The sequence below is a fragment of the Triturus cristatus genome, chromosome 6 (genome assembly GCF_964204655.1).
Source record: "Triturus cristatus chromosome 6, aTriCri1.1, whole genome shotgun sequence".
Lineage (NCBI taxonomy): Eukaryota > Metazoa > Chordata > Amphibia > Caudata > Salamandridae > Triturus > Triturus cristatus.
The window spans coordinates 1,072,669,190-1,072,685,025 of record NC_140589.1 but is presented as its reverse complement, the minus strand read 5'-3'; the positions used below and the strand labels follow the sequence as shown (position 1 = coordinate 1,072,685,025).

The window sequence follows — 15,836 nt, the reverse complement described above, 5'->3', positions numbered from 1 at the left end:
ACCAGCAGAGCATATTACATAGGTCACAGAATTATATGGCGCAATATGTAGGCGAGGGATTATCTGTTCTTGTCTTCCAATCGCTACATTGGATATGTACAAACATATAGAGCAACACCCCACAGATTGAAAGAGAAAGTAGAACAGGAGATGGTAAACAAGACAAGCCCAGCGGAGCGTGGCGCGCGCGCGCTTGGGGGCGGGGGAGCGCATTCCAGGCGGTGGGGCGGACCCTTTGAAGTGCTCCCAAAAAGCAGATTGCATGGCGGCACGATGCGCGTGATTGTGCGTGTGCTAGCCATGCAACCCGCTTTTTGGGAGCACTTTTAAATCCCGCTTACAATAGTCTCGCTTTTCAATCGCTTACGCGTTAGCAAGGCGAGACCTAAAAAGCAGTGTGAGATTACATCTATTTCCAGTGGGTGGTGCTCACGTACTGTTTAAAAAGTTTTTAGCAGTTATTTTCCGAGTCGGAAAAAAGTGTCGGACTACCTCGCTCAGCCAGGAAGCTAAAGAAAAATACAAATTAGGAAGTAGGTAGGTAGTCTGCTGATTACCTTGCCAGCTCGTACACTGAATAAAAGCCCTGGACTTGTCACAGCACATGGCTGCGGAGAAGCCCCTTTCTAGAGGTAAAGTTAAAATACTTGCTGTCCGTGCCTTGCTTTTAGATAACTTTTATGGGGGCTTTCCAAGAGTTATTATGTTTTCGTAATTTATAGTGCGCTTCCAACCAAAATGTGCTCCTGGTCAGAGGTCCGAGATGTAACAGGGGTGAGATTTAAAATTGAAACGGCCGTGTGTACTTGGTGGACTTGTGACACGCTCCACATGCTACACGTATCCATTGTAAATCACTCGGGAATAGCTCCCCACCCGCTCCTATACTCATATACTGGTATAGTGCACACTCAAAGGACATGGAGTTAACCTAACCATGTGGTTGTGTTTCCCGATTTTTTTTTTTTTTTTTTGCAAATTTATATAGCGCGAACTCGACCGAAGGTATTGTAGCGCTTTACATGAGCACCGTATTTACATTACACATTCAGGCACGGGGAGATTAAGTGGTTTGCCCAGAATCACAGGATGTGGACGCGACCTCGAGGCTCGAACTATTTACTAAATCGGCTATGACTTTATTATCAAGGTAAGTATGGATTCACTGTTTTCACTCCACGTCGACATACCTTAATATAGCAATAAACGATAACGCGGAGAGGATATTACTGCAGATCGATATTTCTACGGGGGCGTAGTGACCCCTCGTCAAAAAGCTTAAAAAACAGCGAGGCCCTATAGGATGGATGAGAAGCTGTGAACAAATTGGTCTCTCATAATCAAACGTACAGAGCCCCAAATCACAACTCACATGTATATTGAGCACCGCACTCTGCAATAACTTGTCCATCAGAAAAACACAAGGGCACTCGGGCTGAAATGTATGAAGTTTAGTTCGTTAGTACATTATTGATTGTTATAGTAGTGCTGCTAAGAAGACGATTAAGTGGCAGTTAAGTTTTCTTTTCCTGTACCCAAATATTGTAATCAATTCCAAAATGTTGCCTATAGATTATCTTACATTTTCGGCTAATGATATAAAACAAAAGAAAGGAGGGGGTAAACCAATGTCTACTTTTATTCAGAGCGCACTGGTTGAGTTTTTAAAATATCTTAATTGGGGTACATTCAGGGACGTTTTAAGGATTTTGGGGGCCCTGGGCCAAATGTATTTTGGGGCCCCTGTTCGAATAGCTTTGATTTTCTGATCCAGTTTCAGCTCTTTCATGCCCTCTTTGGTCTAAATGTGTGTACATCTGATATTCAGGGCTAGTGATGAGTGTTTTCACTATTGTAACACAGCAAAAGTTCATTGATATTACTGCATGCAATTTCTGTTGCACCCTCCCATTTCTCATATGTGAGGTCCTGCATTCATCTTAAAGAAACTTTTTATATCGATGTTGCATGAAACAAACATATTTTGTCTGCAAAATGTCTGTAATAGACTAACACATTAAAAATAATTGATACAAAAACGCTATTTACAACACTCTGTTTAAAAAAATCATTCAAGGTCATCAGGGCAAGACTCTACAGAACATAGCTGGCTTTATCGGGGGGCCCCCTGCAAGGCTGGGGCCCTGGGCCTGAGCCCACTTTGCCCATGCCTTAAAACGTCTCTGGGTACATTGTCTGGCGAACATTTATTGGTAACATATTGTCAGAGTGCAATTTATGCGAGTGTGACGTGTCCCTGTCTAGCGAGCGAGAGTGGTCAGACGTCGTCCCTTGTGCCTCGGACTGTTCCGCCAAACCACCACCTCTCGTTCTTTGTGCTTTGGACTGTTCCGCCGAACCACCTCTCGTTCTTTGTGCTTTGGACTGTTCCGCCGAACCACCTCTCGTTCTTTGTGCTTTGGACTGTTCCGCCGAACCACCTCTCGTTCTTTGTGCTTTGGACTGTTCCGCCGAACCACCTCTCGTTCTTTGTGCCTCGGACTGTTTCGCCGAACCACCTCTCGTTCTTTGTGCTTTGGACTGTTCCGCCGAACCACCTCTCGTTCTTTGTGCCTCGGACTGTCCCGCCGAACCACCTATCGTTCTTTGGAGTTTGGCCAGCGGTAGCCTAATCTTGTTTCATAGCACACGTTATGGTTGCTGGTAACTGCTCAAAAACTGCACAGCACTTCCTTTGGTCGCTGTTACTCGGCTCATCATACTCACCCCCTCGAGGACTGGCTCTGGCAGTTGTACTAACGCTTTAACTTGTGACCGCAACTTCCAATTCATAGAGATAGATTATCTTTGAGAATAACACCGCCAAACGCGTAAATTGTATACCCTTGCTTTTAACCCTTCCCTGGGAACGGAACCCCCCCCCGTTGGCAAAATCTTGGTGTCTGCCCCATAACTATTTCAGTAGTCTCCACCACCTGGGTTAAAGGGCCATCTGGTGAATGACGTCACAATAGTCTCATAACCGCTGCTGATATCATTAAACAGATCTGGAATGCCTGTTGGGTATTGTTGGCAATGTAGGTCTGGGTCAACGAGAACATTCGTTTTCTGTACACGGAATGGCCACTTTAAATATGAATCTGAAGACAAGTCTTCGCAAAACACAACGAAGTAATTAATACCAGACACATTTTTTTTTATTGATATCCGCAATAATTTTAAATTAAGGGGTATTCATTTTCATCAAAAAAGGAACTGATTCAGTCAAACCCGAACGTTTTCTGATTACTTCTAAATATAATGTCTTCTCACGGCTCACACCTTAGAATGTATACAGTGGAATGAGCAATGCAATTAAAACTTCTAAAACATGTTTAAAGTGGCCTCTACGCTTCTCTTTCCAACAATTCTCGTAAATGTGTTGAAAAGTAAATGCCAATCTAATTCCACGTACTGCATTTTTCTGTGGTATCCAAAGAACTGTTTTTAGTGTCTGTCGCCGAGCATGTGGAAACATGAACAGATTGGCAGCCGAGTACAATCGCTGCATATGTTGAAACATGCTGGCTGCCACAGCTTCTACCTAGGTTCAGCCTTTGGCAGGAGTTAAAGCAGTGAGTGATTGTGAAAACTTTCATTGTTTGTACTAATGCCTTTTTTAAAAAAAAACTCTGGCATCCTCAGTGCCGAGATACAGAATCAGACAACAGTGAAGCAAACGTGCCCGCTGGGGACGCTTTTAACAGCATAACTCCTTCTTTTCGCTTTTACTTGTCCCGCCTGCTGATGTAGACAGGGATCAAAATCGTTTTTCCCTGAGCATCGCCTGGGAAGGAGCGAATTAAGGACTCCACCACCGCTGGCTGGAGAGAATTGTCCCGGTGTGTGGCGCAGGCACATAGGGGCGTATTTACAAGCCCCTTGCTCCACTTTTGCGTCACTTTTCCCCAACGTTAAAAACGACGCAAAAGTGGCGCAAGGGGCTTGTAAATCTGCCCCTAGTTGGGAATACTTATCGCAAGTGTGTTCAATACATATACAGTTTGAGTAACAGTTGACACCCATCCTGAAAAAGCAAGAACAAAAGTCGAAGCTCTCAATTATGTAATGGGTTTAAGCTTTTCCAAAATGTGTCATAAAGGGCCCTTGCAAGACGGTGCATCCCCATGCCAGCCACACAGTTTGCTCAGTTTTACATCTGTCATTTAAAGGATTAGGGAACCATTTAGTTTCAACTCATGTCCCTGATTTAATGACTCACTGCGACCCGAAGAGTACCATTTGTGACTCACCGTTCTATTATCTAGGAGAACTTATAGTTGTATGAAGTTTTTAGCATTACCGTGGAACTTTTTCTGGCCTAGGGGACAGCACCTTGCAATTTCTATAGGCCCCTACCTATTTTATCTGTTTACATCAAACATCACAACACCCTTCTTCGCACTTCTGCATGTCGCTGAACACCCTGGTATTCGAGATTGTGTGTACTTTCAGCCTTCCACCTGGTACCGTTTGGTCTCCTACCACTGCTACAAAGTAGAAGAGTCCTTGTGTATTTCACCCTCTTTAAGTTATAAGATGGCACTGCTGGCCTCAGTTGGTAAATAAATTGTAAATTTGATACTTGTATAGCGCACTACTCACCCGCAAGGGTCTCGAGGCACTTGTACGAATACCGCTGTGGAACCCATCCTGGCTTTCCCTGTGAGGCGTCCACTCCTGGGCACCCCCAAGGTGGAGGCCAGGCATCCTTAGCGTTGTGGGGGCCGTTGTGGAGATTAAGCAAGCTATTACCCAGAGTTGCAGAGTGGGACTCCATGATTGGAATAGGCACCGAGGCGAGAATCAGGTCCGTGGAATTTTTGAGCCCAAGACCCACCAAGGTGGGGAATTGAACCCTGGTCCCGGGCTAGGCCTCTGCATCAGGGTCTGCCTCTCTAATCATTGAGCCACACTTCTCCACAGGTAAGCTTTAGCCTGGTGAATGACCGTGCTGTTCACTACACTTTGTCCAACCTTACCCTTGCATTTTTACAGCGTGATGCCACAAGGGGAGGATGTCAGGCAGACCTTGAGCTCCTTTTAAAACGTACACAGATATATCAGATAAAAACCTTTCTTCTTATTTTAAGAATGAGGAGACCATCGGGCCATGATACTTTTTCTACCGACGACCTTATAAACAAGGGCAGTTATTTTTAAATAATATTAAACACGTCCCAGCTGGTGCATGCTGAGTCATCACCATTCTTTTGGTGCCTGTACTGGCATTTCGAAAACTGATATTTGTCAGAGGCCCCATTTCTGTCAATACGCTTCTGACGAACGTCTTCATGATAGCTGTCAAGCTTTCAGATTGCTTACATGTGACATTTCGATGGTTTCAATGCATTTATGAGTGATATTGAACTGCCCTATGTGTGACACTTAGACCCAGAATAACAGAGGTTTAGTTGTAACGCTAACCTGATGCTAAACCTATTTGGGGATTAACAAACCCTTATGTGTTAATCAGATTTAAACATTAATCAACCACCCATGACAGGTCGAGAGCCCACCAGCCTATAGTTTTAAGACGGGCTACAGAATAAAACATATTTGTCTATAAAAGATTTTTTATAGAAAATTATTTATATAAAAAATGTGAGGTGGGTCAGAAAGGGCCTTAGGTAAGCAACATCCATAGAGCTACTGCTTGGTCCTCACCAGCTGCCTCACTCTGTCATCATCAGCACTTTCCTGACAGAAAAGAATGTGGCCTAACTCTAAACCAATATGGAAACAATAAATAAAGGAGTGAGGTGATATCTATCTACCATCTATGCCCCGTATTGTGAAAGAGACAAACTGAACGCCCCATGAGTTAAAATTGAGTTGTGGTCATCTATCACACATATCCTTTCATTTTTAATAGTGTTCACAGTAAGTTAAAAAATATAATGGCATGCTTAGACCATTTTAACCTGAACGGGTGACATGTTTCATTGCCTTAAACGTTTGTGGCAATTTCATCAGGGCATGGGGACACAACTCCACCTCGAGCATGCATTGGACCTGTAGGGGTTGTGAGAAGGTGGGTTGGTATATGCTGTCCACTAGTTAAAGTGGGCACCTTGTACCAGGCCACATGACCCTTGTGATGTATGAGGTCAAAGATAACCGTTAGAAAGCTATCCTAGTGGTAGCTGTGGAGAGCAGCCTTCAGGCTTAATCTTGAAGGAATGTAAAGCAGCTTGTTTTACCAGAATATCACCTCCTGAACGAGTAAATGAAAGGAGAACCACCTATTGTTTATATAAAAATATGTATTTATTAATATAACACTCTCTACTAGTCTCTATGCAAGACTAGGGCACAAAGCACACAATACTTAATCAATAGAACATCCGTAAATAGCGAAATACACAGCGGGCTCCAGGGGGAGACCGAACCATAAACTAAAAAAATGGTATAACAACAACGACTTAACTAGACACTAGACACAGTGCCTAGAGCACGTAGAATTGCTGGGACCCCAAGGAACTACCCAGAGGAGTGACACAGGGAGCCCACGGAGGACGGGTGCAGTGAGGAAACACAGACACGTGCTCCGTACAACTCTATGGGAAAGTCGCGGTTGGAAAATGACAAGTTAAGGACACTTCTAAGAGGACTTTGAGCAAACCCTTTGGAACTTAGGAGTTCTAAGGCCAACCCACCAGTGAGTACTGAAGTACCGGTGTTACCTATCCCAGAGAAGCTGGGTGCATAGGGGTCAAGTGGTGTCGGAAACCTTTGTTGTTTTCAATGGAGAGCTGCAAAGAAGTCCTACTGCCAGGAGGGCGAAGAATGTCCGGTGGAATCCAAGCCTGGATTCAAGGTGAGAAGAACCTGAAAGCAGAGGGGACAGAGCCTGGGTCACTTCAGGTGATGAAGGGCTCGGTAGTCAAATGCTCACCGATGTTGAGTGCTTCAGGAGTGAAGAAGGGCTGCTTGACTCTGCAGCCACAGGAACCAGGAGACGTCGAGGACAACCAGAGATCGGAGGTGAGCTGTCCCACTAAGGATGTCGAGAGCTGAGGGGTTGATGTCTGGCTGGAGCACCAAAAAGCCTTGGCAACTGCAACCCATGCTGTCAGAGGAAACATGTTACGGTGTAGACCAGCAAGGTCCAGGGGACTCAGAGCAATAGTCAGGGCACGTCTGGAGCAACCAGGTAAGCCCAAGAATTAACAAGGTGACCCTCACGAGGACCCACAGACCAATGGACCAGGGATTGCAAGGACACCTCAAGCAAGTCTGCAAAGCATCAGCCCACAGGACACTCGGGGCTGGAAATCTTCGGTGCAAATACTGCTCGTGGTCAGGACTACACGGAGTTCAAAGCACAGGCTCAGGAATCATCACTAAGCATATGAAATTGCAATTGTACGCGGTGCACAGGAGTTCAGGTTACACGGTCCCCACGAGGGATACTGGTTTCAGAATCGCAGAGAGGGCAGATCGAACTCGAGGACCTTCAGAAACCCACCTCCTGTGTTGCTGAAATCTTTGGAGTCCTCAGGAGCTCGGGAAAAGCCAACCGGTCAGATACGTTTAGGTGCCTGCTTTTTCAGGGGAGTAACTCCTTTACTCCAAGGGAGAATCTTTAGTAATCCCGCGTCGTGCAGGCAGTCGAAGTACTTGGATTCTTCTTTGTAGAATCTTGTCCAGGTAAAATCTAAAGTCCTGTAGTAAGGTAGCCAACTTTATACCCATGGGAAGGGGTTGGAAAGATTCTGTGGACCCTCCTAGGGGAGGCGCAGGACAGAGGGGTGGCTACACCCATGTCCTTTGTCCAGTTTCACACCAGAGCAGGAGCAAATGGCTCCTGGAACTGGTTGGAGCTGGACTATGCACAGGGACACCAAATGTGCCCCCAGTGCAGACTTTCTGGCTCTCTAAGAGTGCACCCACCCAGCCCCAATCCACTAAATCCTGTCTTGGAGGTAGTTACACCTCCCTGTGACAGGATGCCTTTTGTCATGCCTTCCCCTGCACGAGCTTGGCTCAGCAGCAGGAGAGCAGAATCATGTCTGTGGCTGGCAGCATCCATTTTGTGATGCCCGGGTCGAGAAAGCTGGTACCAGGTATACCGGTGACCCACATATGTCCCTTTAGAAGGGTGGAATCATACCTCCCCCGCCAGTTACTGGTGGGGAGGTATGATTCCAAGGTGTTTGACACCAAACACAACATGTTTCTAAGCAGCCGTTTTAAAGTTAGCATTTACCGCAAGGTAATAATACACTTAAACATATATGTCTGGCTGCATCACAGACAACCCCAGAGGATGGTCTCTGAAGGCTGCAGAGGGGCTCTTCTCATGCAAGGGCACCCTCTCACGTAAAACCCAGCACCTTGCCTTCACGATTGTTAAGGCCTTCCATAGGGGTGACTGATAGGTATTTAAGTGTAGTGATTTAAATAGATATAGTGAACCTATATCTTAAGTAAATGGTGCAGACAACCACTTACACAGTCTGCTGTAGCAGGCTTGTCGTGTCAATTAGGATGGCCTCTCAGGGGTGGGACAATACATGCTTCAGCCCAGGGGAGGCCTCTGGGGTACCTATGCCTTGGGTACATGGTGTACCATAAACTAGGGACTGATAAGGGTGCCCCAGAATACAATCTGGAGTGTACCTAAAGTACATGTATAACAATTTACAGGAGAAAGCAGATAAACTGGGGTCCTGGATTGCATTGACCCCTGTAATCCACACAAAACCTCATCTCTCTCTTGCCATCTTTGTTGTGAGGTTTAGGTAACAGGACTACTGGACTAGCCCAAGGGCTATCTGATGGTTCAATGACTCCCAAATCCAACATGTTTTGGACGTCTGTCCTTATACAGTCCCTGACATGGTCAGGTTGCCTGTAGATACTATTCTTCACAGGCAGACTGTCCCCAGTCTCCATTTAATGAGTGCACCAGGTGGTCTGACTTGGAGTCAGAGAAAACATATGTCTAAACTGGCTGAGAAGTTTTTTGCAGTCAGTTTGTTGTTGGACATTGAAGCTGCCTGCCAAGGCTACACCATCTACTGATCCATCATCAGGGTTCTGAGAAAGCAGGTCAGGGAGTGGGTCACTCTCTCCTCCTGTCCTTCATCAGTAGCCATGAGCAAGCCCATGTCTGCCCTGTCAACATATGGCCTTAGTCTGTTGACACGAAGTACCCTGTGGGGACTCCTAGGGGTTCCAAGGTCTACCAAGTAGGTGACCTCCCCTGTCTGTTCAACAATTGTATGGGTACCACTCCATTTGTCCTAGAGGGCTGCTGGGGCCACAGGTTCCAAAACCCACACTTTCCTGGCAGATAAACAGTCAGTACAGCCTTTTGGTCATGTCTGGCCTTTTGTAATTCCTGGCTAGCCTCAAGGTTTTTAGTTGCCTTCTTCATATACTCAGCCATCCTGGAGCGGAGACCAAGTACATAGTCCACTATGTCCTGTTTAGGGGATTTGAGAGGTAACTCCCATCCCTCCTTCACCAGACTCAAAGGACCCCTAACAGGATGGCCAAACAAAAGTTCAAAAGGGCTGTAACCAACCCCCTTTTGTGGCACCTCCCTGTAGGCAAACCAAAGGCAGGGCAAAAGGATGTCCCATCTGCACCTAAGCTTTTCTGGGAGACCTTTGACCATGCCCTTTAAGGTTTTGTTGAATCTTTCAACTAAGCCATTGCATTGTGGGTGATAGGGTGTGGTGAATTTGTAATTCACTCCACACTCCTTCCACATTGCAGTTAAGTAACTTGACATAAAGTTGCTGTAGTGGTCCTAAGTGAGATTGCTGCTGGGTACCTAGTGGCATGGTCCACCACCACCAGGATAAATCTGTGCCCAGATGCAGTTTGAGGATCCATGGGAACAACAATGTCAATCCCAACCCTCTCAAAGGGAACCCCCACCACAGGTAGTGGTATCAGGGGGGCCTTTGTGGTTCCACCTGCCTTGCCACTGGCTTGGCAGGTCACACAGGAGCGACAAAACTCCTTCGTGTCTTCAGACATGTGGGGCCAGTGATAGTGAGGGACAATTCTGTCCCAAGTCTTGTTCCTGCCCAGGTGTCCTGCTAGGGGAATATCGTGGGTTAGTGTCAATAGGAAGCCCCTAAACCTCAGAGGTATAACCAACCTCCTGGATGCACCAGGCTTGGGGTCTCTACACTCTGAATAAAGGAGTCCATCATCCCAATAAACCCTATGGGTACCACTATTCCCAGCAGCCTCATCAGCAGCTTGCTTTCTGAGGGGTTCAAGGGAGGGGCAGGTTTTCTGCTCCTGCCTCAGATCTGACCTGGAAGGTTCCCAAGAACTCAACTTGGTCAGGTTTAAGCTCCTCTGGGACAGTTCCTTCTTCAGGCTAAAGATCATCTCCCTCAGGAGGCTGATCTGTATTCTGAGTCAGGTGAGAAGGCACTGCCTTAACCCTACTGCTCCTCCTTTTGGGAAGCACCTGGTCCATTCTTCTAGAATCCAGGGCCTGTCCAGTGTTAGGCATTTTGGCCTGCGACCTAGTCACAGCAAATAGATATAAGACAGTAGTACGTGCACAACCAATCTATGAACTGAAGTTGAATTATTAGTTCAGTGCCGCCTGGGAATAACTCTCTGAATGTCAGTGGTGTCGTAAAGATCTGGCTGCATTCCCAAACTCTTGGGATATGTCCCCAGGGCGCTGATTGATAAAGTCCTCTCCAGAGGTTTATATTGTTTGACAATAAGAGAGTTGAATAAAGCTCTTACTCAAACAATTTGTAGTGGGTTCGCTACATTGTTTAATTTCACAACATAACTTTCGTAGTCTAGTCAACTACAATTCCCAGCATGCAGGTTGTTAGATCATTTCATTATCCCGATGCATTTCGGCCAGTGGTGGCCTTCGTCAGGGGAAAACTGGTGCCTGCAATGTAGGTGCTTCAAAACGACGTGTAGGCCGATGATTAAATCTCTGACGAAGGCCCTTAACACACAACTCTAAGTTCAATAGAACTTACTGTATTCTAAAGCTTGTATTATGTGTACCTAGGGTACCTTTAGTGGTTTTCAGTTAGTCACTCAATTGAGATTATCTGGTAAAACAATAGCAAGCTGGAATCCGTACGCTGCACACCAATGTGAGAAGTTGCCTGGTATATGCTGTCCACTAATTATAGTGGGAACCCTGTACCAGTCCAAACAACCCCTTATTGATGATAGGTTAAAGACAACCTTCATTGAAACCTATCCTGGTGGTAGCTATGGAGAGCAGCCTTCAGGCTAAGTCTTGAAGGGATGTAAAGCAGCTTGTTTTACCATTCTATAATCTCTTGAATGGTTAAATGAAAGACAACCACACCAGTTATATATATAAAATGAGTGTGTTTATTTCTAAACACATCCTCCTAGTCTCTTTATGAGGCTAGAGGTCAAAACACATAAGTTACACTTCAAATAGTACAGTCAAATAGCACAAATACACATCAGGCCCTAGAGGCGAGCCAAACCATATACTAAAATAGTGGTATAAGTACCACAACTTAACTAGACACAAGGCCTAGAGCCTGTAGAATTGCTGGGACCCCAAGGAACCACCCAAGGTAGTGACACAGGGGACCCACGGGGGCCGTGTACAGTGTGAGAACACAGCCACGAGCTTCCGTTAGCTTCTATGGGAAAAGTCGCGGTTAGATTTTTAAAGATTAGGGACACTTGGACTTAGGAAGTTCTAGGGTCAACACCCATGGGAGCACCGGAGTACTCAAGTTACCTCACCCAGGGAAGCCGGGTGCATAGGTGTCAAATGGTGTCGGATCGCGTTGTCGTTTTCAATGGGAGCTGGCAAAGAAGTGCTGCTGCCGGGACGATGAGAAGTGTCCGAAGACATCTAAGCCTGGATCGAAGTTGAGTATTTTTATTTATTTATTTACCAGATTTATAACGCGCATAGCTGCCCCAGCAATGGGGCGTCCCAGCGCGATCAGAGACACGAGAAAGAGCTTGAAGCGGGAGGCAATTATACAACGGCAGGGAAGAGCCAGGTCTTAATCGCCCTGCGGAAGGTCATATGAGTCTGGATCTCTCTAATAGAGAGAGGGAGCCGATTCCAGAGTCGCGCTGCAAGACAACGAAAAGAACGCCCCCCGGCTTTTGCTCTCACAGTCCGGGGGACAATAGCCAGCAGCTGATTGGACGATCTAAGGAGTCGCTGAGGAGTATACAGTTGGAGTAGCTTAGTTAGACCCACCGGAGCCTGTTGAGAAAGAATTTTATGTGCAACACATAAGGTTTTAAATTGAATTCATTTCTAAACAGGCAACCAATGTAGCTTGGGAAGGATGTGGGAAACCGACGCAGATCTCGGGAGTGCCACTAGCATACGTGCCGCGGCGTTCTGAGCTCTCTGTAAGCGCATGATACAGGATTTGTTAGCCCCGAGATATAATCCATTTCCATAATCCAGTCTAGATAGTACAGCCGCCTGGATGATGGTCTGGCGATCTCTAGGGGGAAAAAAGCCCAGTACTGGCTTTAGGCCACGCAATAGGCCAAAACACGATCCAGCCACAGCCTTGGCTTGCGTGTCAAACGTCAATCCACTATCAATCCAAAAACCCAAGTTTTTAACAGCTTCTTTGGGCACAGGGGCTGGCTTAAGGCTGTCAGGCCAGCAATGATCAGACCATAGGTCTCGATCATTTCCAAAACTAACACCTCGGATTTACTGGCGTTTAATTGCAGGTAATTGCTGGCCATCCAGTCTGCCACCTCAACCAGATCTTCCCTGAATCTATTTAAATTGGCGGTGTTCTTTTTAGAGTAGGCAATCACCAATTGGGTGTCATCGGCATATGATACCATTGACATTCCCCTCTTCCGAGCCACCAGGGCCAAAGGTTGCATATAGATATTAAACAAGAGGGGGCTCAAAATTGACCCCTGGGGCACTCCTCGTTGAAGGGCATAACTCTGGGATTTAAATGGTGGCATCCAGATCTGGAAAGATCTTCCCGACAGAAAAGCTTGACACCAATCGAGAGCCAGATCCCTCACTCCGATGTCAGATAGCCATTTCAATAGAATTTCATGGGAGACCGTATCAAAGGCGGCACTTAGATCAAGAAGAACTAAGGCCGCCGAGTCCCCAACATCCAGTATCCCTCGAATTTCCTCCGTCACTGCCAACAAGGCAGATTCAGTGCCATGTCGGGCTCTGAAACCGTTCTGTGACGGGTCAAGGATCTTATTCTGTTCGATGAACTCTGTCAGAGTAGTTTGAACATGAAGTTCTACCATTTTCGCTAGGAGAGGAAGTTGCGAAATTGGGCGATAGTTACCAGGCTCTGCTGGATCCAGTGATGGTTTTTTCAGCAGAGGGATAACTTTTGCATGCTTCCATGTTGCAGTTACTATAGCTGACTCTAGAGAGAGATTCATCAGTTCCAGATACACTGGTAGAATAGAGGACATGACTTGAGAGAATTTTTTTGGGGCCAATGGATCAATAGGTGAACCAGATTTAAATTTCCTAAACAGGACCTCCAGACTAGCTAAAGATAGCGCTGGGAAAGATATCAAGCTGTTTAGACCTTGGGAGTACGGAACAGTGGGCAAAGTCTTCGTAACGACATTAGCCGTTACAGGGAGATTTTGATATATTGTATCCACTTTGTTAACAAAGTGGTTGGCCAGCTCATCGCATTGGTTGTTGGAAGAAATCGACGAACTTCTGGCCATATCACCGGTCTTCATAATCTTAAGCAGGGAGAATATTGTTTTAGATGGATTAGAGCTTGTTAGGATTTTATTTCCCACATACTCAGCCCTAGCTCTCCGAATTTGCTTATGATAATGATTAATGGCTGCTCGGTAGTTAGATTTCCCCACTGCATCGTAAGAATGTCTCCATGTATGTTCCAGCTGTTTGCAGTGATTTTTAGCAGAGGGGACAGAGTCTGGGTCACTTGCTAGTGACCAGGGGCCCGATAGTCGAATGCCCACCGATGTCGGGTGTTTCAGGTGAAGAAGGTGAAGCTTGACTCTTCAGCCACGAGGACCAGGAGGCATCAAGGATGACCAGGAGCTGGAGTCAAGCTGTTCCACGAAGGATGTTGAGTGCTGCAGTGTCGGTGTCCAGATTGGACACAACAAGCCTTGGCAACAGCAACCCACGCAGAAAGGCGAAAGCTGCTTCGGTGCAGACCAGCAAGGTCTGAGGGACTCACCACTTGGTAGGGAGTCAGGGCACATCTGGAGCAACCAGGGAAGCCCAAGGAAAATCAAAGTTACCCTCTCAGGGACCCACCAATCGACGGACCAGGGATCGCGAAGGGACCTCGAGAGGAACCACAAAATGGCAGCCCACGGGTCACTCCGGGTGACTAGGCTGACAATCCTCAGTGGATTCTCTGCGCGAGGTGGGGGCTACATGTCACCCCAAGCACGACTTCAAGAGACGTCGAGAAGTCAATGCACTTGCAAAAGTGCACGGTGACCAGGAGTTCTGGTTCCACACTACTCATGAGGGCTGTGGATCTCAGCTTTGCAGGGGCCTTGGGTCAGCCTCTGAGATGTCTGCAAATCCTCTTCCTGGGCTGCAAATACTTTGGAATCCGGTGGGAGCTTTGGAGATGCAGACCGGCAAAATGCTTCGTTGGTGCCTGCCAAGCAGAGGAGTCACTCCTTGACTCCAAGGGAGATCTCTTCAGTCCTCTAGTCATCAGTAGAGCATCAAAGTTCCAGGATTCAGCTTTAGAGTGTCGTCTAGGGATATATAAAGTTCGGGTTACAGAGGTTCCTTATTTAACCTAAGGAAGGGGTTGGACTAGCTCTGGGGACCCACCTACGGGAAGGTTTGGAAAGAGGTGTGGCTACACCCATTTCCTTTGTCCAGTTTTGTGCCAGAGCAGGGGCTGGAAACCCCTGAACCAATTTGCGCTGAACTATGCACAGGGACACCAAATGTGCCTCCAGTGCAGGACTTCAAAGCACTCAAAGAGTGCTCCCACCCAACCCCAATACACATAAGCCTGCCTGGGAGGTGACAGGAAACCTATTGTCCAGGCCTTCCCTGCCGGAGTTTCGGTCAACAGCCGGAGGCCAGACCTGTGTCTGTGGTTGCAGCATCCATTTTGTGATGCCAGGGCTCTGTTAAGTTTCTACCGGGTATACCAGTACTGTCATGCCTCTCCCTCTAGAAGGGTGGGATAATATTCTCACATCAGGAATTGATGTGGGTGTATGATTCCAAGGTGTTTGACACCAAACACTACATGTTTCCATGCAGCCAGTCCAAAGTTAGCATTAACCGTTTAAGATATAATGCACTTAAGAGTATATGGTCAGGCTGCACTACTGACAACCCCGGAGAAGAGATTCCGAAGGCTGCAGGGGGCTCAGCTCATGCCTGGGCACCCTCTCACATATAACAAAGCACCCTGCCTTCGGGATTGATAAGGCTTGCCATAAGGGTGACTGATAGGTTTCTATGTGCAGTATTAGGCGAGGTATAGTGAACCTATACCTCAGAAAGGGGTGCATGCACCACCTTACCGAGGCTGCAGTAGCAGACCTGTAGTGTCATTTTGAAGGGCTTTCCAAGGGTGGCACAATACATGCTTCAGCCCCTGGTATGCCTCTGGGGTACCTATGCCCTGGGTACATAGTATACCATATACTAGGGACTCACAAGGGTACCCCAGAATCTAATCTGGAGTGTACCTAAAGTACATGCAATCAATTTAGAGAGGAAGCAGATAGTCTGGGGCCCTGAATAGCAGGGTCCCAGCCAGGCTAAAGTCGAAAAACAGTGAAACACCAGCAAAAAGTGGGGGTAACCATGTGAAGCAGATCCTACTCTCCTACACATGTGA

At 46.8% G+C, this 15,836-nt stretch overlaps 1 protein-coding gene across 4 annotated transcripts in view; it reads left to right on the top strand.

Annotated features, from left to right (window-relative positions):
* The first annotated feature begins 514 nt into the window (after nucleotides 1-514).
* The window catches only part of EDARADD (EDAR associated via death domain), a 492,613-nt gene continuing 477,291 nt past the window's right edge, over nucleotides 515-15,836 (top strand). For all 4 annotated transcript variants that reach the window (XM_085611937.1, XM_085611939.1, XM_085611936.1 and 1 more), the window contains exon 1: nucleotides 515-632. In XM_085611937.1, coding sequence (XP_085468063.1) covers nucleotides 605-632 — 28 coding nt within the window. In that variant the 5' untranslated portion in view covers nucleotides 515-604. The remainder of the gene's footprint in view (nucleotides 633-15,836) is intronic.